General features: G+C 33.5%; 1 protein-coding gene and 1 long non-coding RNA gene across 2 annotated transcripts in view; one reads left to right on the top strand and one right to left on the bottom strand.

Annotated features, from left to right (window-relative positions):
• Positions 1-21,067, top strand: part of LOC6036763 (MOXD1 homolog 2) — a 143,040-nt gene extending 121,973 nt beyond the window's left edge. Inside the window, exon 10 of the mRNA XM_038250291.1 lies at positions 19,436-21,067. Coding sequence (XP_038106219.1) covers positions 19,436-19,792 — 357 coding nt within the window. The 3' untranslated portion in view covers positions 19,793-21,067. The remainder of the gene's footprint in view (positions 1-19,435) is intronic.
• Positions 21,068-23,482: 2,415 nt separating this feature from the next.
• LOC119767833 lies at positions 23,483-24,188 on the bottom strand. Its single transcript, XR_005277740.1, has 4 exons — positions 24,023-24,188; positions 23,868-23,966; positions 23,719-23,788; positions 23,483-23,648 (listed from the first exon to the last, which is right to left on the bottom strand). It is a non-coding gene; the product is annotated as an uncharacterized LOC119767833 (long non-coding RNA).
• Between the last annotated feature and the right edge of the window lie 314 nt (positions 24,189-24,502).

Genomic DNA, 24,502 nt, shown 5'->3' with positions numbered 1-24,502 from the left:
CTTACCTTAAAAGCCAAGAACATTGACCAAAACTCAAATTTCATCCAATTCTTTCAGTTCAAGGAGCAAAAGATTCGTTTTTTAATTTGTCATAATGTGTAGAAGAGCAACAGTTTTTAAAAATGAAACTGGCAAAACTGTAGCGATTTTTGCAGTGTGCCTTTTAAAAGTCCAGTTTTACGATGTTGTCCCGTCACGCTACATTTTTATTTCAGGGGAAGCAAAGGTTATAGTGGTTCATTCTGCATGGTATTTCTTTGTAGGAAAATCAATTATCTTTCCAAATATGTAATAACATTGGGGGGTTCCTTCTTTTATTTTGCCACTACAGCCAAAACGCTGAAAAAGAATTTTTTTGAAAATGAGCCGAAGAATTGGTCAGAAAAGATTAGGAACAGGTCAGCTTCAATATTTTGATAATATTACTTGTTTGGTCTGATTCCACTTCAGTTAATTTTAGCTTTAAAAAAAGATAAATTAAAATATTTTTTTATTCTTTGAAATAAAATTGGTTTAATTAGTTTTTGAACACAACAAATATTTGTTGCTCCCTTTAATTTTTAAGTGTGAATTTTCCATTTTTTTTTTCATTTATCAGATTAAAAATCGATATGTACCTAGTAGGGTGGGTACGTTTTTCAAAAAGTTCTCGGATCAAGTTTTAGTATAGTTCCCCTTGTAGGGCATGCCCATAGGGACTTTCATGCCAAATATCAGCTCATTTGGTTGTAAACTGGCTGCGCGCATCAGGGTTAAAGTTTACATGGGAATTACTATGGGAATTTGGAACTTTTTGTTCAAACGCTCCTACAGGCCTGTGAAAATCACGCGCCAACTTCTGGTATGGTCAGGCCTATGGGGAATGGTCTGGAGAACACTTTTCCCAAAGAGAGCATATGGATTCGTTGTCCCTAGACCTGGCGCATCGGCAAACAATCCGATGTCTCCGGAATCAACGGTTTTCCCTCAAAAAGCATCAAATTTTCCTTAGCATGCTATGAAAGCTTGATGAACTCCGCGACGCCATACGTCAAGCAGCTACCACGTGGTTGAAATATTTGCAAAAAAAAAAATACAAATTTGCTATGCAAAGATTTTGAATTCGACTAAATAATGTCAGGATTAATCGAAATGATCATTTTCTACATAAAAGAAGGTTTGCAATTAAATATTCCAGCCTTTTCTCACCCACGTGGTAGCTGCCTGATGTATGGCGTCGCGGTGTTCATCAAGCTTTCATAGCATGCTAAGGAAAATTTGATGCTTTTTGAGGGAAAACCGTTGATTCCGGAGACATCGGATTGTTTGCCGATGCGCCAGGTCTAGGGACAACGAAACCATATGCTCTCTTCGGGAAAAGTGTTCTCCAGACCATTCCCCATAGGCCTGACCATACCAGAAGTTGGCGCGTGATTTTCCCAGACCTGTAGGAGCGTTTGAACAAAAAGTTCCAATTTCCCATAGTAATTCCCATGTAAACTTTAACCCTGATGCGCACAGCCAGTTTACAACCAAATGAGCTGATATTTGGCATGAAAGTCTCTATGGGCATGCCCTACAAGGGGAACCATACTAAAACTTGATCCGAGAACTTTTTGAAAAACGTATCCACCCTAGTACCTACATACTTACAAAATAAGTTAACAAATTTCCCAAAGTTTACAATAAGCTCATTTTACAAAACAAATCCATATTACAGGCAAAATAAAAAAAAATCAACGAATAATGATTCCAACATAAAATATCCATTCAATTATAACTTTGAATGAAATTCATTAACTGTTTAGCAAATACTGAATCTGTTTCTTTTCTTGTTCAGCAATAGTGCCGTTTATTTTGACGAGCATGAGACGGAAAGTGTGGGTTTCGTGGCGCAGGGGTAGCGGCTTCGGCTGCCGATCCCGATGATGCTATGAGACGGGTTCGATTCCCGCCTTATCCACTGAGCTTCTATCGGATGGTGAAGTAAAACGTCGGTCCCGGTTTCTCCTGTCTCGTCAGAGGCGCTGGAGCAGAAATCCCACGTTAGAGGAAGGCCATGCCCCGGGGGGCGTAGTGCCAATAGTTTCGTTTCGTTTCGAGACGGAAACTATTTTTTTCTGTGCAACAATCATTTAATGCTTGAAATAGCATTTTAATTCAGATTATGCTCAAATTGATTGTTTCAAAATATCACAGCCAGAGGGACAGACAATAAAAACTCAAATATTAAGTTTTTTTTTGTTTTTTATAAGTCAAGAGCAATTCCATGCCAAATAGGGAATCGGTTGTACCCGACCCTCTCCGATTTCAATGAAACTTTGTAGACATGTTATCCTACGCTTATATAAGCCATTTTTGTGTATATGGAGCCAGTTCCACACGATAATGACATTTGATCAGGGTGTAAGTGTTTTAAATATTTTTGTAATTCGAAATTTAAATATTTCTGTATCTCGAAGCCGTTGCATCGTATCAAAAAGTGGTCAAAGACAAACTTGTAGGAAATTTGACGGGCTTTTCGATAAAAATACACTGAAAGAAAAAAACATCCAACTTTTATGAGATTGTTTGATTTTTAAGTTTAAAAGTCAAATTTGAGGGGCAGCCCACGATTTTTTTTCGTTCAAAATTTTTGTGAAGATAGCCTAAGATGTTACAAAAAGACTCACGAAAAATGCAGGATGGAGCAACTCACCTAAAAAAATACAAAAATCATTTACTGAAACTGTTTTTTTGAAAAGTGCTCTAAACGTCAAAATTTTCAAAAACCGAATACGGGAATCGATTTTCCAGACAATTTTACATAAAAGTCTCTATATTGACTACTGTCCTAAGTCCAATCCTTGTGAAGTTACAGCGGGTTTAAAAATAAAAATGTTGAAAAAATAGGTTTTTTGATGGTTTTTGGCAATTTCTATATGACAGACTTGATTTTTCAGTCTCGTAAATATTTTTACCGGAAAGCTCGTCCAATTTCCCATAAGTTTGTCTTTGACCACATTTCAATTGGATGTATGGGCTTACAGATATAAGTATAAGGGCTTACAGATATAAGTAGTATTCGGTTTTTGAAAATTTTGACGTTTAGAGCACTTTTCAAAAAAAACAGTTTCAGTAAATGATTTTTGTATTTTTTTAGGTGAGATGCTCCATCCTGCATTTTTCGTGAGTCTTTTTGTAACATCTTAGGCTATCTTCACAAAAATTTTGAACGAAAAAAAATCGTGGGCTCCCCCTCAAATTTGACTTTTAAACTTAAAAATCAAAAAATCTCATAAAAGTTGGGTGTTTTTTTTCTTTCAGTGTATTTTTATCGAAAAGCCCGTCAAATTTCCTACAAGTTTGTCTTTGACCACTTTTTGATACGATGCAACGGCTTCGAGATACAGAAATATTTATATTCCGAATTACAAAAATATTTAAATCACTTACGCCCTTCTCAAATGTCATTATCGTGTGGAACTGGCTCCATATACATAAAAATGGCTTATATAAGCGTAGGATAACATGTCTACAAAGTTTCATTGAAATCGGAGAGGGTCGAGAAAAAAGTACCTGAAAAATTCCTGTTTTGGGCTGGAATTGCTCTCAAATAAAATTAAGAAACTTTTTAGAAATTCATTTGACTTTGGCTTGAACAAAAAATCAAGATTGATTTTTTTTAACAAACATCATTTTCTTTATGGTAATAGATTGATTGAAACTAGTATTTTTTCATTAATCTTTTTTTAAACGATTGTGACACCATTTTCAAATGCGTCTTTCCAGAGAACGTTTCCAAGTGAACTGTGAACAGAGTTTGTAGTCGGTAAGAGTAGGACATGATAAGTGGTCGTTTTTTTTTTAGTAGGAAAAAAAAAGATGCTCTGCCTTTACTCTCTCACATGCCTCATCCCTTTGAAGTGAGAAGAGGAGCGCGCGTTGTCGAGCATAAAGTTGGTTGGTAATGATTAGACAGTGGGTTGACAGGGTGGTATCGTGGGATTGTTTTCTTTTCCTGGATGCAGAACTGTTTGTTAAAACAATGTTGGCTGATGTTTTTTTCTTATTTTTAGAATTAATTTATAGAGTTTTTTTTATAAATTTTATAAACATTTACTCAAAAAAATGGAGGAGTTCTAGAAATTCTACCTGTAATGCGGCAAGTCTTACGCCAGTACAAACTTCTTGAGGAAGGTCCCACCCCCACCCCCCTCAAGCGCACCGGTGATCAAGCATAAAAATCTTGAGGCTGAGCTCTATTTCATTGTGAGAAGAAAAAAACTTCACTCCTCAAGTGAAAAAAAAAAAAACAAGATGAAAGAAACGCAAGCCGCCGCCGCCAGGATGATGGACTCGTTTTTGCGTTGGCTGGCCGTTAATTTACGGACGCGATTTTCCTCCTTAGGGTCGTTGAGAACGCGGGAGGGCGGCACCCTTTGAAAATTGCTTCGTGTCCGAGGGCGAATTTCCCGCAGGGGGGCAGCAGTACAGAGAGGCCGATTGAAGGAAGTTTTGAGAAAATTTGAGTAAAAAAACATTTGTTAGGGGAAAAAACATGAAGATTTGAATCATTGCGTAAATTAAATGTAATGAGGTTTTGATTACTAAAGTTTTGTATTTTGTTAAAAATTCAATCAAAATAGTTGAATAAAGTTGTAAAATTTAAATCACACATATTTTTCATTATTTATTGTTTTGAAGAAAAATCTTTTTTATTTAAATTTCAACAAAAAATAATCTGAATTGTAAGAAACCCGCTCGTTACAGCCTCATTCCTATTCATCGAGGTCTGACCTACGGCAAAAAAAATCCTCTTTTTAATGATCACCACAACCGTGTCTCGCCGATGGGAAGCTGAATAATAGGGTGTAATATCAAAATCGATTTTCCAGCACAGCAATTTTTCAGTTCCTTTTGGGGTCCTAAACAACTCCCCAAAGTTTGGGAACGATTGGTTTAGTCCTCACTTTGCGCAAAGCGATTCAATTTTCCATATAAATTTGTATGGGAAAAACCATTTTTTTGGATTTTGATATTTATAAAATCCACGTTTTACGCTGTACTAAAACCGGATTCATATTCGGATGCTCTGGAAGGTGCTCTACAACTTTCCCGAAGAGAGTATGGTGCTAAATTGCTCCTAAAAAAAGATACAGCGTGTTCAAAACTCGTCTAAAACGTGTTTTTTGCTCGAAAATCACGTTTTAGACGAGTTTTGAGGACGCTGTATCTTCTTTCAGGGACAAGCTAGCACCATACTCTCTTCGGGAAAGTTGTAGAGCACCTTCCAGAGCATCCGAATATGAATCCGGTTTTGATACAGCGTCAAACGTGGATTTTATAAATATCAAAATAAAAAAAAATGAGTTTTCCCATACAAATTTATATGGAAAATTGAATCGCTTTGCGCAAAGTGAGGACTAAACCAATCGTTCCCAAACTTTGGGGAGTTGTTTAGGACCCCAAAAGGAACTGAAAACTTGCTGTGCTCGCTGAATTTGGACAACTTTATTTTTTTCCATACAACCATATTACACCCTACTGAATAACTATTATGAAAGAATAAAATGAGGACCAGACCGGGGCTCGATTTCAAAGGACCTCGGCTCGTTTGCCACAACAACAGAACAAAAAAGTTATGCATCTTCCGCTGGTCGCGGGAAACCACCGGGGCAACACTTGGCCTTTCCAACGGTTTTGCGGTTCCCGGGGTCGGTTTCGTGCCCGATCTTCAAAGAAGGGAAATGAGTTCAAACAGGTTTGGTTCCGAGGAAAAAGTACTCCAAGCGTGAATAGTGGAAATTTGCGCTTCATTAATTGGTTTTGTGGTAGGAACTTTTCACTGGTTTTTTTTTTCTAGAAAATTTTGTGTTTTATTATTATTATTTTTCTAAGGAATAAAGTAAATTAAAATTTTAAGCAGCTTTTGTACAGTGAACTAAATAACAAATACTCATATAACTAATGATAGCATAAATATTTTCATTTTAGCTGACATAATGATAAACTTCAAATTCAAATTCAAGTTGAACACATTTTTATATCAGCTCAAAAAAATGCTTAAGACTTTATTGTCAATGTTTTCCTGTCAAAAATCGATTCGCAAAAAAGTAAACAAAGCACCGCAACATCAACATAAGCATCAACATCAATAAAAAAAAACAATCCACCCATTTCACCGTGATGAGTGAAGGAAAAAAAACCCCTACAACCGTCAGAACCAGCGGCATCATCAAAAAACCCCAAAATGTAAACGAACGCGAAAACTGGGAAATCTCTCTGGGCTTTGTTGAGAACAACAACAGCAGCAGCACACAAAAAAAGGAACTCATGACAAGCCTGCATCTGGTCCACCCCCACCACCCACTTCAGACATATGCAAAACACAAAAGGCAATTTTTCAATTCTACAATTTCGCAATTTTTCCCTTTGATGTTTGCCGCCGCCGCCACCACTGACTGCTGTCGTCATCATCGACGTCGAGATAAAGTGAGTGTGTGTGAGTGAGGAAAAGTGGGCAGAAAAAAAAACAAGTGTAGGTAAACTCTCACCCCTTTGCCAACGCCGGCTTGTAATCTCTGTCAGACATGGAAAAAGTCAACACGACGAAAACCAACAGTCGACGGCGCGCTGGGAGGAAAAGGTGCTTCGGCGGTGGAAAAGATCTCCCGAGTCTGCTTGACAATCACTCACGTTGTCGGTGGGGCGAGTTCAAGGCAATCAAAGTCGTGTAGGTTATCTTTTTGTGGGATTGAGTAGTGGGCAATTACAGTAAAAACAATTTGTTTTTTAATTTTATAAAAAAAACTCAAAAAAAATATTTTTGAGGTCGCATTTTTACTTATCTATTATGTATTATGTGTTTTCATTCAGTTGTTTGCGCGGCAAAAATACAAAGCCAAATTAAATTTGTATGATATTTTTTTAAGCTATAAAATCAGGATTTTTTCAAAAGGTCCTATTATTATATTATATTTTCAAATTTAGCTTTTTGGGTGTAAGGCGGTTCTTGAGATTAAGGGGAATTCAAAAACATCCAAAAAGCGAAAATGAAACATTTATTTATAAGACATTTAAAAAAAACTCTACAAATGCTAAAATATTTTAGACTCAAAAAAAAACACACAAGTGATAAAAGTGATTTTTGGCATATTTATTGAGTTTGAACTTCATTTTACCAAATATGTAAAGTTATTTGGTAAAATGTATGGATTTTACGAAATTTAAGTAGTATAACTTTTGTTAATTGAAGTTTCATGTTGACAAATTGCTTGAAAATGTTCAAAGTAAGTCACCTGCAAAGGAGCAATATAAAAACACCATTTTTCCCTAGCTGTCTCATTGTTCCTGCCAAGTGCGTCTACAATGATGCAGTAGAATAACTCTGGCTGTAGACGTCAGATCGATCTCATATTTTGGTCAATGTTAGAACGAATTAATTGAAAGAAAATGCTTCAAAAAGCTCATTAAAACATGATGATGAAAAAAATACAAAAAATTTTGAAAGTTAAAAACTAAAAGTGTCTCATTGATGACCCTACCTTACCCTATCTCAGACTCAATTTGTTTTAATGATGCTATTTTATTGTCAATTTTTGTGTAGGTGCCTTTATCATCCCCAGTAAAATTTGAAAGATATTATAGACACCTTTGGATGTTTGTGATAAAAGTGATTTTTTAATCAATATTATCGAAAAAATACTTTTTTTCATCGGATATTATTACCGAAATCCTCTGCCATTACCATTCCATAAAATGCTTACTATGCCTGCGGGTGAGCAATTTCCTAAGGGTGTCTAAATAACCGCACAAACTCCTTCAATAAATTAATACATTGCGTTATAAACTCACAATTTTTCTTTTATTTCTAAAACATTCTTGCGACTTTTACAAATGAAATTCGCATTGAAAATCACTTTTTTTAATTTAACTAATTTCTACTAATTAAAAATTAAATGAAATTATAGAGGACATTAATATTAATATTAAATGGTCTTATAACAACAAAAAAATTAGAATTTTTGTGTTTTCGCAGTATTTGTTTTAGGAATAAAAACATTATATTTATTTATATTGAAATTTTGGGCTCATTTTAAAATATTCGAACAAACCATATGGTTCCGAAACAACTGTGATTAAGTTCAGTTCATTTTTAAATCAGCTTTTCTTTAATACTTTAAAATTGTATTTTTTTTTCCTAGCTTGATTTATACTTTCGTAACAGAGCAGTTCTTGAAAGAATGAGCTTTTTTTTGGAAAATACATATTTTTTTATTTGGATGACATTTTTGTGTGCACTGTTCGCTACGAAATCGATCTTTTTTGTAATTTTTAATCGATCTGAAACTTTTAAGGAGCTTGCGGTATGCCCAAAGAAGCTATTTTGCATCATTAGTTTGTCCATATAATTTTCCATACAAATTTGGCAGCTGTCTATACAAAAATGATGAATGAAAATTCAAAAATTTGTATCTTTTGATGATATTTTTTGATCGATTTGGTGTCTTCGGTAAAGTTGTAGGTATGGATATGGACTACACTGGAAAAAATGATACACGAAAAAAAAAATTGGTGATTTTTAATTTAATGTTCTGTCACTACAACTTGATTTGCAAAGAAAACACTATTGGCGTCATCCATAAAGTACGTACGCTCGTGCGACGAAGGGGGGAGGGGGGGTTTGCGAGATTGTGACGTCACGCTAGGTTTTTTTTATGATTGCATAATATTGCATTACATAAATGTACACAATTAAATTAAATCCTCTTTTCTAAAATTGTTTGCTTACTATTATTTAGAAGTACCGTCATCAGGGGTGATATTGGGTCTTACAATTTTTTGCATTTTTGTATGACCCAAACTCACCCCCCAGACCCAATTTCACCCCTGATGACGGTATTACATTATAATTTATTATATAGTCAATTTTTTTTTCAGCTGGAACTCCAATATTTTGCAAATTCTTGCTTGATAAAAATAAATGCTTTGAAAGTAGGGTCTTCATAAGAAAACTGCTATAAATGGTGAACTTATTAGATACAAAGCTGTGAAAAACAGTTTTCATGATTTTTTAATACTTGAATATACCAGGTCTTCTTATTTTTATAAGATACAAAACTGCTTTTTGTATATCGCAATGATTATTCTAAAAAATGAATAATTAGAATAATTTAACTTATTTTTTCATATAAAAATTACCAAAAATACCAAAATTATGAGAGTTTTAAGATATCAAAACTATAAAAAACCCCATCAAAAACATTAGGGCAGCGAATGACCAAGAAGGTTAAAGCTGCCAGAAATAAATAAATTAACAACAACAACAACCCATCAAAAACAAGGGGGGGGGGGGGTCTGTTAAAATGTGACGTATTTGTTGAGGGGTGGTTCAACCTTGTGTGACAAAGTGTGACATAGGGGGGAGGGGGGATTAATTTTGGCCGATTTTTGCGTGACATACTTTATGGATGACGCCATTTTTATATGTTTTTAATTTTTTTTATATGTTTTAGGGGACATCAAATGCCAACTTTTCAGAAATTTTAAGGTTGTGCAAAAATCTTTGAGCGAATTAGGAATTTTTAAATCGATACTGATTTTTTTAATCGAAATAATGGTCTTAAACATTCAACTTCACTTTTTGATGTAAAATCAAATTTGCAATCAAAAGGTACTCTAGTGACCGATTCTGTCGTGACGAGATAATTTTAAAATCTGTGGGAAAAGGTACCAATATCTATACAAATTTGGAAAGTACATTAAATTTCCAATAAGATTTACACCAGCAAACATGTTATAGTTTCAAAATTTGCATAGAAAAATTGGTTTTAAAATGCATTTTACAGTAGTTCAGTTGTTTTGCAATCATTAGTTGTCAAAAATGTAAGATTTGACGAAAACCATAATTTAAGCGAAAAAAAAACTTTTTGCGAAAATAAACATCGAACTTTTTCAAAAATTCTAAACATTTTTAAATCAACTCAAACATGCAAAAAATAAATATTCTAAGCGCAGGAGAATACATTTTAAATTGATTTTAGCTGATTGCACTTTAGTTTCCATTGATATTTTTAAGTTTTTTGAAAAAAATATGTTTTGCCCCCTGATTTTCCAACAACAACATTTCGACCTTATTAAATGTTCACGTTCAGGTTAGTTTGAAAATTTCGAAAATGTTCAATGCTTTTTGATTGCAAATTTAATCCTTCTTTCAAAACTAAAGTCAGTTTTTTTCGATTTTTTTCCTAATTTTTGATATCAAGATTTTTGAAAAAATGATAACACTGTCGAATGAATTTTTACTAACTTATTTCATAGTTCAAAGATGACATTTTTTATTATATTTTATAATGTGATTATTTTTTCCTGAGAAGTCCTAAGCGATGTATGCAGACATGTTTGGACAAAGTAATGATGTGAAATGACTTTTTTGATCATTGAAAAAATACTGTTCTGTATTGATCTTTACAGCATTTTAAAAAATAGTTATCTGAAAAACGATCAATAACGCTCTAGTTTGTAGTTTTCCACCAAAATTGATTAATCACACTATTCTTTTTACGAATTCATATTAAAACGCAGTCCAGTCCAGCCAGTGCTGGAAATATCCAAACCAACGTTTTGGTTGGGATTGGGGGTGACCCAATCTCACCCCCAGACCCAATGTCCAGTGTCTGATTATAATCATTGAGATACTTAAAATTTTGTTACGGTTTTTATTCAAAGAAAATTCGAGATTTTTGTGATAACTAACAAATTGGTTTCGATTAAGTGTCAAATGGTCAAGCTGGTCATCATCAAGCCAATGCCAACGCAAAATAATCTGTTTATTTTTGATGATAACACTGTCCATTCAACTCACTTTCAAAAACGCTGTTGTAAAAGTCAAGTTTTTTGTTATCCTTCAATGCCTCCTTTCAGCTCAACAACGCTCACGACATTCACTATCAGCTTTCATCACGTTAATTGCACTCCAACGTGTTCCAACGTGGGATTCGCACTCAGAGAAGGTGCACACGCCTTTGATGCGTCTAATTACACTTTTCCCCTGGAATTTTTGCTTGAATAAGGAAGCGTTTCAAAAGGTTTCCCATAATATTCAGAAAAAAAGTATCCTCAACGCAACGCATCCTTTCGCACGATACAACAGATACGCCTAATGAGAAAATTTATGTCTCCTCCACACAAAAAAAAGCCGCCACTGAAAGAAAAGTGAAAAAGTGCTACTAAAAACCAAGCACCAAGCCATGAAGGCATGTCGATCCAGTTGACTAAGCCTGCAGGCTTCTTCCGTCGCCATGAGTAGCAGAAGCTATCCCCAAAAGATCGAGAAGGTGTCGCCGCCAAGACGAAAAACTGAACGTGAAAATTGCATGCAATCTTCCGAAAGCAAAGGGGTGCGTGGAAAGGGTTGTGGAAAATGAGCCAAAAGGGTGTTTAAAGAGGCACCCACTTTGGTGACAACGACGATATGCTTTCCTAGATTTTTTTGCACCCAGCAAAAAATTAGACCACCTCTCCACTCGCAAGATCAAAGGAAATTTTCCGACGCCGACGCCACCGGATGCCACTTACGACTTGGGAGGAGGCCAAGTGGGCGCGTAGAGTGTCATTAAGGAGGCTGCTCGATGAGAGCGAAGGAAGGGAGGGGGTGGGGAGAATTTTCCGCTAGCTTTTAAGATTTTCACACATTTTCATAAGCACGATGCAGCGGCGCTAATCTGGGGATGAAATCTCGGCTTGAAGAAGTTTTCTTTTTTTTTTCTACGTGGGTTGAAAGAAAAGGGAAGGGAAACTGCTGAAGTGCAGTGGAAGTACACACACACTCCCACACCACATCACATGCATGCATAATTGCCACTTTGAAGTGTGGTGACAGGAGAAGGTGCGAATTGTGTAATGTTGTGAACGTTTTTTTTTTTTGTAATTTTACACATGTTAAGTTAAGTTTATACATGTTAAGTTTATCTTAAATTATATTTTTGTTGTTCATATTTTCAAAATTTTAACTTCGCATTTATACAATATTAAAAAATTTTAAACGATCATTTTTTTGAGTTAGAATAAAAAAATTATGATATGAATTAAATTAAAATAATAATATTGAAATTTTATTAAATTTGATCAACACCCCAACGGTGATCGCATACAGTATGTAAAAAAAGTATTTACACCCCTTGGGCACTATGCACATTTTGTGATGAAACATGTGAAAAATTTATAGTTTGACAGGAACCTAGTACTACGTTTTGTTCAGAAACTCATGCCAAACATTTTGCTACAAAAAGCTCATGAAAAGATGATTTCTATAAAAAGTTATATAACAAATACTATTACGAAAATAAAAAAGGTGCAAAAAAAGTTTGTACACCTTTCGAATAATCAACATAATAGTAGTTTATGCAACAAGTTGCAAAAAGAGGATTTTTTCAGCACGAGTCGTACATTTATCCAACGAGGTTCACCGAGTTTTGCAACGAGTTCCATACAACATTTTTTGCAATTCCAAAAAACACACACTGAGTGAAATTTTATGTCAAATTTTCATGTATTTTGTCAATAAATCGTTTAAATCAAAAAAATGTTGAAAAGTGTTACTTTTCGAAACAAGTGCTGAAAAGTTCAACTTTCAGCACTCATTTGAGTGCTGAAAAGTAGAACTTTTCAGCATTTATTTTGAAAAGTGTTGCTATTCGATTCTGTTATTTTTGGTACAGAAAAGTAGGCTATTTCGTCGTTCAAGAATGACAGGAAAAGTAAGTAGTTTCACGACGGAATTGCAAAAATAATGTTATTTGTTGACAAATCACCATAAATCCAGTCTCCCAACTCCAAATAGGCATCCTTGACTGATTAAAAAAATAATTTGGATTGAATATAAAGTTTACTAATTACTTAGTATAAAAGTTTATATAACTCTGGAAATTCTATATAAAACTTATCTAAACTTAATTTGCAAACTTTTAATACAGCTAAATGTCAATATATTACCATAGAATTGCTAAATAAACATTTTGGAGTGGGTATAACACCGTTTTGGGGGTATTTGTATCGATAGAATAGATTTTTCGTTGGAATTTCGTACCAACCCGGTATTACGTCATAGGAAAATCCGCCGGCATCCGAACCGGTCCACGATTCACAAGTCAACCTATGTGGAATCGGAAAGGGCATAAAATTTCCTATCTTTTGATACCCATACATCCAGGTTTTCTATAAAACCTACGTTTTTAAATACCTGGGCAAAAAGTAAGTTTGATCCACGAGAAATTCCATACATTTTTGGCAGGTTGCTCAAACGAAACCATAACAATGTTTTTGCCTAGGTATTTAAAAACGTGGGTTTTATAGAAAACCTAGATGTCTGGGTATCAAAAGATCGGAAATTTTATGCCCTTTCCGATGCCACATAGGTTGACTTGTTAATTGTGGACCGGTTCGGATGCCGGCGGATTTTCCTACGACGTAATTCCGGGTTGGTACGAAATTCCAACGAAAAATCTATTCTATCGATACAAATACACCCAAAACGGTGTTATACCCACTCCAAAATGTTTATTTAGCAATTCTATGGTAATATATTGACATTTAGTTGAATTCAAAGTTTGCAAAATTAAGTTTAGATAAGTTTTATAGATAAATTTCCAGAGTTATATAAACTTTTATACTAAGTAGTTAGTAAACTTTAAATTCAATCCAAATTATTTTTTTAATCAGTCAAGGATGCCTATTTGGACTTGGAAGACTGGATTTATGGTGATTTGTCAACAAATAACATTATTTATGTGAATTTTTCGAAAGGTGTACAAACTTTTTTTGCACCTTTTTATTTTCGTAATAGTATTTGTTATATAACTTTTTTATAGAAATCATATTTTCATGAGCTTTTTGTAGCAAAATGTTTGGCATGAGTTTCTGAACAAAACGTAGTACTAGGTTCCTGTCAAACTTTAAATTTTTCACATGTTTCATCACAAAATGTGCATAGTGCCCAAGGGGTGTAAACACTTTTTTACATACTGTAATTTTCCTAAAAAAAAAGTCGATGTAAAAATCGATCCACGAAAATTTATACAATTCTTTCGATCGTCTTCTCTTGAAATCCTTCACCAAACCTGATAGAATACCACATTGTTTTATGTTTTGTGCACTCAACCCTGCTCGATCCAATTTATCTCACTTGACACATACAAACAACTCACTCCCTTAACCACCCCACATTTCAGTTCCTCAAATATCAACCTATCGGATTTAATTTGTCCAATCTTCCGGCTTCTACCGACTCTCGCGACCATCATCATTCATTGCGAACCACTTTGGAGAACGAAGCGAAAATTCTCCAACCATCAAAAAGTGTGACAAACACTATTTGGACGACCGTTCCAGGTCGCGCGTTCCATTGCACCACCAGAGACTCCACCCGGTCATTCTTCATCTGTCCGACGTCGGGGAAATCTCCGAGGACACGGATACCGTTGTTGTTCGTCGCCGGAGTCTCGGCGATGAAATTCCATCCCTTAAGTGGTCCGTTTCTCGGTGCAACCAGCTGACCTGGTTGCGTAGGGGAGGCTGGGCGATTTTGGCAACGTTAGTGAGTTGTAAGCAGAAATTTTGAAACACAAAGTCAAAGTATTCCAGCCTCCCTTAACGTCAGTTTGCAAGTTGGTCAAACAAGTTTTTTTTTTGCGTGGAAAAAAATTGGTATTCCAACGGGGCCCGTCCCAACTTGTATCAAATGACTTCCATTTCTGACCATGTTCGGGCAGCGTGGTTTGGACCAGAGTTCCGGATTGGTGTGGGAGAGAGGTGTGTCACTTTTCATTCCCTCGGAGGTTCATGTCCTTCCGAGCTGCATCATCTTCATCATCGTGGTACAGAGGTACTTGGATTGTCCTGGTTCGTTGAAGTTTGTTTTAGTTTTTTTTGCGCAGGTCAGTCGAGGTTTTTGGTATCGTTTTCCACTTCAAGAAGCTGATAAACGGTTTTTAAAATGAAGTTTTCGATCAGTGAACTGTAGAATTTTGAAGCTCTGTTGATACAAATGTGTCTGAAAAATATAAATGTAATTCTCTACCAACTCACGCGAAATCGGGAAAAGTTGCCCCGACCCCTCTTCGATTTGCGTGAAACTCTGTCCTAAGGGGTAACTTTTGTCCCTGATCTCGAATCCGAGGTCCGTTTTTTTTATATCTCGTGATGGAGGGGCGATCCGACCCCTTTCATTTTTGAACATACGAAAAAAGAGGTGTTTTTCAATAATTTGCAGCCTGAAACGGTGATGAGATAGAAATTTGGTGTCAAAGGGACTTTTATGTAAAATTAGACGTCCAATTTGATGGCGTTCTCAGAATTCCGAAAAACGTATTTTTCATCGAAAAATCACTAAAAAAGTTTTAAAAACTCTGCTATTTTCCGTTACTCAACTGTACATTTTTTTGGGACATGTCAATTTAAGGTAAATTTAATGTATTTTTCTAATCTACATTTTTTCATTTAGGCTAAAAAAATTCATTTTAAAATTTCGTGCTTTTTCTAACATTGCAGGGTTATTTTTTGAGTGTAACAATGCTCTACAAAGAGACCAGACAATTACAAATATTTAGATATATAAACATAAGGAGTTTGCTTGTAACCATTACGAGTTATCGCGATTTTTAGAATTTTTTTTTTTGAAAATGTTACTTTTTGCGTTTCTCTTTGTGTCGTCGTCCGTCGTCGTCTGTTGCGGGTGACCAAGAACGGCCATGATCGACGACGACCAACTTTTCCAAAACTTATTGTTCGTAAAATCGCGATAACTGGTGATGATTATATGCAACCCTTCTGAGTCAATGAAGATTTGAAAAAAAAAACATTAAATTTCCCTAAAAATGACATGTCGAATTTTTTAGTGTTTTTTTCGATGAAAAAAATATATCTAAATATTCTACCCTTATCCTTCCTCCTCCCAACAGGGCACCAAAGAATCAAATCAAGAAATTCTAAAAATTCAAGAAATTCAAAAAAATCAAGAAATTCAAGAAATTCAAGAAATTCAAGAAATTCAAGAAATTCAAGAAATTCAAGAAATTCAAGAAATTCAAGAAATTCAAGAAATTCAAGAAATTCAAGAAATTCAAGAAATTCAAGAAATTCAAGAAATTCAAGAAATTCAAGAAATTCAAGAAATTCAAGAAATTCAAGAAATTCAAGAAATTCAAGAAATTCAAGAAATTCAAGAAATTCAAGAAATTCAAGAAATTCAAGAAATTCAAGAAATTCAAGAAATTCAAGAAACTCAAGAAATTCAAGAAATTCAAGAAATTCAAGAAATTCAAGAAATTCAAGAAATTCAAGAAATTCAAGAAATTCAAGAAATTCGAGAAATTCAAGAAATTCAAGAAATTCAAGAAATTCAAGAAATTCAAGAAATTCAAGAAATTCAAGAAATTCAAGAAATTCAAGAAATTCAAGAAATTCAAGAAATTCAAGAAATTCAAGAAATTCAAGAAATTCAAGAAATTCAAGAAATTCAAGAAATTCAAGAAATTCAAGAAATTCAAGAAATTCAAGAAATTCAAGAAATTCAAGAATTTCAAGAAATTCAAGAAATTCTAGAAATTCTAGAAATTCTAGAAATTCAAGAAATTCAAGATATTCAAGAAATTCAAGAAATTCAAGAAATTCAAGAAATTCAAGAAATTCAAGAAATTCAAGAAATTCAAGAAATTCAAGAAATTCAAGAAATTCAAGAAATTCAAGAAATTCAAGAAATTCAAGAAATTCAAGAAATTCAAGAAATTCAAGAAATTCAAGAAATTCAAGAAATTCAAGAAATTCAAGAAATTCAAGAAATTCAAGAAATTCAAGAAATTCAAGAAATTCAAGAAATTCAAGAAATTCAAGAAATTTAAGAAATTCAAGAAATTCAAGAAATTCAAAAAATTCAAGAAATTCAAGAAATTCAAGAAATTTAGGAAATTCAAGAAATTCAAGAAATTCAAGAACTTCAAAAAATTCAAGAAATTTAAGAAATTCAAGAAATTCAAGAAATTCAAGAAATTAAAGAAATTCAAGAAATTCAAGAAATTCAAGAAATTCAAGAAATTCAAGAAATTCAAGAAATTCAAGAAATTCAAGAAATTCAAGAAATTCAAGAAATTCAAGAAATTTAAGAAATTCAAGAAATTCAAGAAATTCAAGAAATTCAAGAAATTCAAGAAATTCAAGAAATTCAAGAAATTCAAGAAATTCAAGAAATTCAAGAAAATCAAGAAATTCGAGATATTCGAGATATTTAAGAAATTCAAGAAATTTAAGAAATTCAAGAAATTCAAGAAATTCAAGAAATTCAAGAAATTCAAGAAATTCAAGAAATTCAAGAAATTCAAGAAATTCAAGAAATTCAAGAAATTCAAGAAATTCAAGAAATTCAAGAAATTCAAGAAATTCAAGAAATTCAAGAAATTCAAGAAATTCAAGAAATTCAAGAAATTCAAGAAATTCAAGAAATTCAAGAAATTCAAGAAATTCAAGAAATTCAAGAAATTCAAGAAATTCAAGAAATTCAAGAAATTCAAGAAATTCAAGAAATTCAAGAAATTCAAGAAATTCAAGAAATTCAAGAAATTCAAGAAATTCAAGAAATTCAAGAAATTTAAGAAATTCAAGAAATTCAAGAAATTCAAGAAATTCAAGAAATTCAAGAAATTCAAGAAATTCAAGAAATTCAAGAAATTCAAGAAATTCAAGAAATTCAAGAAATTCAAGAAATTCAAGAAATTCAAGAAATTCAAGAAATTCAAGAAATTCAAGAAATTCAAGAAATTCAAGAAATTCAAGAAATTCAAGAAATTCAAGAAATTCAAGAAATTCAAGAAATTTAAGAAATCCAAGAAATTCAAGAAATTCAAGAAATTCAAGAAATTCAAGAAATTCAAGAAATTTAAGAAATTCAAGAAATTCAAGAAATTCAAGAAATTCAAGAAATTCAAGAAATTCAAGAAATTCAAGAAATTCGAGAAATTCAAGAAATTCAAGAAATTCAAGAAATTCAAGAAAATTAAGAAATTCAAGAAATTCAAGAAATTCAAGAAATTCAAGAAATTCTAGAAATTCAAGAAATTCAAGAAATTCAAGAAATTCAAGAAATTCAAGAAATTCAAGAAATTCAAGAAATTCAAGAAATTCAAGAAATTCAAGAAATTCAAGAAATTCAAGAAATTCAAGAAATTCAAGAAATTCAAGAAATTCAAGAAATTCAAGAAATTCAAGAAATTCAAGAAATTCAAGAAATTCAAGAAATTCAAGAAATTCAAGAAATTCAAGAAATTCAAGAAATTCAAGAAATTCAAGAAATTCAAGAAATTCAAGAAATTCAAGAAATTCAAGAAATTCAAGAAATTCAAGAAATTCAAGAAATTCAAGAAATTCAAGAAATTCAAGAAATTCAAGAAATTCAAGAAATTCAAGAAATTCAAGAAATTCAAGAAATTCAAGAAATTCAAGAAATTCAAGAAATTCAAGAAATTCAAGAAATTCAAGAAATTCAAGAAATTCAAGAAATTCAAGAAATTCAAGAAATTCAAGAAATTCAGGGAATTCAAGAAATTCAAGAAGTTTAAGAATCTCAAAAAATTCAAGAATAACAAAAAAATTGAGAAATTAAAGAATTTCAAGAAATAAAAAAAAATTAAGGAATCGAAAAAAATGTTTTCTTCTTGATTTTTAAACCTGAATTAGCACTAAGCACTAATTTTTTAAAATATTTGAAACAGCCCAACAAAAATAAAAAAAATGAAAAAGTCATGATTTTTTTCCGTGTACTTATTTTCTCCTTCAAATCCGAAAGTTTTAGTCTGAACCTAAAACTTTTCCGAAGACACCAAAATACAAAACTATGAATTCTCGATTTGATTTGTTGAATTCTACAGTATCACTGCAATCGAGAATGAGAAATCAAAAAAGGTTTTTCTGTCAAAACTTTTTTCAACTAAAATTTAATTTTTAAAAATTTCATAGTATTAGGAACTAACGAAACATATGAATTTAAACTTAAAAAATTAAAAACGCTTTGTTTTTTTTTCATCAAAAATATCTGAATTGATATTCAATCCCTCCAAATAAAATAAAAGTTTTTCAAATAAACGTGAACATTTCAAACTTTTAAAAGTTGAATTACATTTAAACCCATCCTCTCAACAACCAACTAATATATAGAAATTACAAAATTAAGAATAATCTTTGTCCGAAGTCTAAAAAAAATGTTCTCTTTTTAAATTCCCCAGGATTATGCGAAATACAGAAATTTTAAAAATTATTTTCTCGCTTCTCTGAAAAATTGAAGTTTGAAAAATTGTACACTCTATCTACCGAGGTGATTATTTGTCAAATTTGTACATCCATGTCCAATGCTTACTATTCTCTCTTATTCGTGACAACACTGTAAATTTCATAATCTCTAACCAATTCTCCTTTCTCCTCTCTCCCACAGGGCATCGAGATGGAATCGTTCGGCAGTAATATCACGCGCCACTGGCGGCCCGCGAACCGGTGCCGCAACATTCACACCAACATGGTGACGGAACCGATGCAGGACGGCGGAAACATGATCGACATGCCCGCGATGGACGACCACGAGTCGACGAACATGATCGGCACCGGTGGGGGCGGCTCCACGTCCACGGACACGGACCTCAAGGCCAAAGTGGCGGCCCGGCCGGGTGTGGGCTCGAATCGCCCCACGAGTACGATGGGTCACAGCGGTGGAGCGGGGGGTGGTTCGAGGTGGTCAGTGGTGGGCACGGTGGCGATGGTGGCCACAGCCAGCATTGTAATCGGATTAAATTAATTAAAATAGGAATAAACCCTTTGGATGTTTTTTTTTTTTGGGTGAGAGATGAAGCTGGAACCGGTTCTGGAGCGTCCGTGTTCGTATGGGAAAACAGAATATTGCCCCGGGGATTAGTTCGAAAGTGGGAAAAAATAATTAAATCTACAAGTTGTAACCGAGAAGCACGGTGTGCTGCAATCATTTTGAAATATCATGCGATGATTTTCTGTGTTTTTATTTATCAAACAGTTTTTTTTTTATCTCAAACAACTAGATTGTTCAAATAAAATTATGATTTGATCAAATTATTGCAAATTTCAAAGCTTATTAAGACAAAACAAAAATCTACATTCCAGAACACCGCGCAGAGGTGTTCCCCAAACAATGTCCAGTTCTAGCAAGCAACACAAAAAAAATATTAGCAAAACCGGCCCAAAAATGTTTTGTACAGGTCTGCATTTGGGAAATGGTGCGGAAAATCGAGAAAGCAATAACTTCCCCAAAACGAATAAACCAAAAACAGTCCGAGTTTTGGGAGGCCCCAAACCACCCAAAACTTCGGGTTGGATTAAAAACTCAAACCAACTCGGCAAATTAAAATTTGTTGTAAAAACCGTGAATATTAGGACACGTTCCCGTTATGGTGTACATACTATTTTTCGAGAAGGATGTTGCGCGGCGAAAGGGAGAAAGGGAAAGCAAGCACATTTTATAAAACAAAAAAACGTGGAAAGGTAGGATAAGCTCAACAGCATTGCAAACGCGTAGATTAACATTCATGCCTCCCCACCTTCCTGGAAAAAATGCCCGTTACCAAAGAGTTTTTAGCAGTGTAGGTAAACGATAAAAACTTGTACTATAGTGTATATAGGAACTTCCACGTTAAACTAAGTAACAAAATTGCGAACCAAAAATTTCCAGCAAGAGAAAAAGAAATACCTTGATTGATTTTAGAAAGAAACCAACCTGCTAAACAATTCAAAAAACAAAAATAATGTAGTGACACATAATCAAATAGATAACGCAATAGCTAAATCAAATTTGAAATCAAGCAAACTCAACATATGCAGCAGTATCTTATCAAAAGTCTTCTTACAAGCGGAACATCCGAACCAACCAAAAAAAGAAAAAAAAAATGGGAACGTTCTAAGGGACAGAATCAAACTAACCAAACCAAATATACATATATAAAACTAGATATGTAAGCAGCACAGTACTACTCGCAAATCACGCTGATTCGTGTAAAAAATTGTATCTATCAAATATACTATTTAAGAAAATGAATATAAAAAATCAATTTGTTTTCTAGTTCGATGACATCCAAAACAGAGAAGCGTTCGAAAAAGGAAATAGGGTAACTAGGGGAAATAAACCCATTTTGAACGATGCCAAGTACACCAACGAGTAGAGCAACTTTTTGTGAACATTTTTGTTTATTTTCACTTTTAATAAAAGTTATGCTATTCCTTTTACAAGCATTTGAAAAAAATATTTCCAAAATGTATTTTAATCACGCCCATTTTCCTATTTTCAGCTTAGTTCTTTTTTCTTCCAGCGCTCTGCTTAGTGCTGCCAAAATTGATGATATTTGAAGCGAACACTCACGAAAAGTAACATTTATAGTGAAAGTTTCCTGGCATCACTGACTCACTCCAACGGGCGCTGATGGTGGTGTTGGTAGGCACCCTTTGTTCTTTATTTGCCTTCGCTTCTCGCTCGGTTTTCTTCAGCCTTCGATTGGAATGGGTCGTTAAAATTGAAACGTCAAAAGACTGGTGCTGTTGCTGGTAAGTTTATAGCCTAAATAGTATTTTTGGAACTTTAATCGAGCATCAAACTCTCCATATGACGAAGATAGGTGTTTGATTGGAAAGAGTATGTTTCCCCTATATTCTTTCTCAGCCTATTTCTATTATCGGTTTATCATCACTTTGATCTTGAATGCCAGCTTTCATAAAGTGTATTTGACTGTTTTAATGTAACGAATAGCTCAAATAAAAGTGAGCAAGCAACTCTCCATTGTTAATGTATCTGAAAATTTTGATTTAATAGCTGAAAACTGCAAAATTGATGAGAATTGGTCGAACGGCTTAGACTGATTGAAATGGATATATTTCCCTCATCACAAATATTTTGGCATTTTCTTCATTTAAAAAATGTCATGATAAATTTCAAAACATTTTTTTTAGAGCAGCGTTCCTGATTGCTCAAAATCCTTCTTTTCACTAGCGAGCACAAATCAGACACGACGCAAATCTGCAAGGTTGTTAATCGATAAAATTATCATCGATAATATTATCGTCTGACGAAAACGATAAACATAATCTATCGTTATCGTTATTTCGATAATTCTTTCGGCGATAATCTTATTGGCGATAATGGACGATAACTCATTTTTAAAATCTTTCTTAAATCAATTAATTCAACCATATCTTGTTAAATTTTCAATGCTTTCACTTAAAATATATTTTTTGAAAATGTAGTTAGTTTCAAAGTATAAATATGTACTCAAAATTGTTCCCAAAAAACCGTATTTTTTTTTTGAAAATACTCAAATTTTCAGAATTTGCAATATTGATATCAAACGAAGCAAAATTTTGCATGCAATCAATTTTTTTTGGAAAATGCATTTTTTTTACAAAATACCGTATTTATTGGAAAATGCTCAAATTTTCATAATATGCAATATGGGTGTTAAACGAATTTAAATTGTGTATGCTTTTTCAATTTACTACAGCTTTTTTTTGGAAAATACTTTAATTTTTTTTAATTACTAAAATTTTCACAAATTACCGTATTTTTTTCGAAAATACTCCAGTGTTCAAAATATGAAATATGGGTCTAAAATGAAGCGAAAACTTTGCATGCTTCATACATACAAAATTTTGTGTCGTTTGATACCCATATTGCATGTTTAAAAAATAGAATCTGAAAAAAAATATTATATTTTGTGAAAATTTAGTATTTTATAAAAAAAACTTGAATAAAGTGAAAAAGCATACAAAATAACGCTTAGTTTGATACCCATATTGCATGCTTTGAAAATTTGAGTACTTTCGAAACATTACGATATTTTGGGAAAAAATTGTCTTTCGAAAAAAAGCTTACTAAATTTTAAAAGCAAACCTAATTTCGCTTCGTTTGATACTTGAAAATCAGAGTATTTTCGAATAAAAATGGTAATTGTGAAAAATATTCTCCAAAAAATATTCTAATAAAGTGAAAAAGCCTACAAAATTTCGCTTCGTTTGATACTCATATTGCATATTTTTAAAAATCCCGAAAAATACGGTATTTTGTGATTTTTTTTTTTGTATTTTCCAAAAAAAAAACTCTTTTAATATGGTAAAGCAAACCAAATTTCGCTTATTGATACCCACATCGCATATTTTATCGTTAACAACCTTGCAGCCTCGATAATTTTATCGTTAACAACCTTGCAAATCTGCTCTGATGAATTCTTCTGTTTGATTTCTAAAGATCTAAGAATCCCATTTTGTTTTTTTTTTTTCGCTTTTTGGGTATTTAGAAACCACCTTTAGTCAAGGATATTTAAAAACACTTAAGCTATTTGCTATTTTTCGAAACGAAAATGTTTAAAAAAATCATAAATATTTAAAAAAAATATTAAAAGTGGTCTCATGAATAGGGGCGCTACATCGTGTTGCCACCTGGTTTTTGTAATGGCAAAAGTGTCTGTTGGGATGAGTACAAACTCCTTGAAGCAGCGGTTTGTTTGACGCAGCTCAAAGCTGGAAAATTCATATTTATTAGATCCATTTTAGTATAGCTTTAGTTAGTCACTCACATCTAGTTTTTCCTCGTACCCTTTGTCTATATTCGTGCAGGTCGATGGCATGAACCGAGATGTGCCCTGTCCGCGATCATGAAAACAAAGTGTAAAAATTCAACATATTTTTGGAATCAACTAAGCGCTAGATTACCTGGCGTTGATTCAACGGTCCCAGTCTAATGGTGCTTGGGCGGACCGGTCGGGAGCAAATGTGTGGAAATCTATACTAGTAAATTCAAATTTAGTATGTAAGAATACTAGGCATAACCTCAACGAGTACTTGAAAAAATAATAGTTTACCCTATCGTGTGTGCGGTTCTTCTTTCCGCGTTCTCGATAAGCTCGATAATCAAGCAGGCCTAAGCTATCAGCTATGCTGGTCTGGGTGGTTTCTAATTGCTGCAAAGGTAACTAAATTAGACAAAAAACATCCCCAAAAGAGTAACCACATGTACCAGGTGTCGCTTCGTGTTCTACTTTAAGTGGTCTTGCTTCTTGTTGACGTTCGCGAGCCGATTCGATCGTCGATGGCTCGGCTTGTCAGCTCCAGGGCTGAAGATGTAGCTGCCTTTTGACGAGGGGCTACCGTTCTGCGTTTTATCGTCAGTGCTGCCCATGCCGTTTACAGTGTCGTTAGGGGACCATCCACAAAACACGAGACTTTTTTGGAATTCTCAAATTTTGCTGAAAAAAATGGGAAATGGAATTGACATTTTAAATTAGTGTTTTTTAGCCTCATAAATCAAACACGATAGAAGAATTGAAGAAACAAAGATTTTGATGATAGATTTAATATGCTTAAATCATCAAATTGAACAAAACAAAACATAAACTTTTGATGGTGGGTGATTTCTATCACTTAAACATGCAACAAAACAAAAAAAAAAGCTCGCTTTAATTTCAAATTTTCATTAGGGAGAGAACTTAAGAACTTA

The sequence above is a fragment of the Culex quinquefasciatus genome, chromosome 2 (genome assembly GCF_015732765.1).
Source record: "Culex quinquefasciatus strain JHB chromosome 2, VPISU_Cqui_1.0_pri_paternal, whole genome shotgun sequence".
NCBI lineage: Eukaryota > Metazoa > Arthropoda > Insecta > Diptera > Culicidae > Culex > Culex quinquefasciatus.
This window is presented reverse-complemented; position numbering and strand designations above follow the sequence as displayed.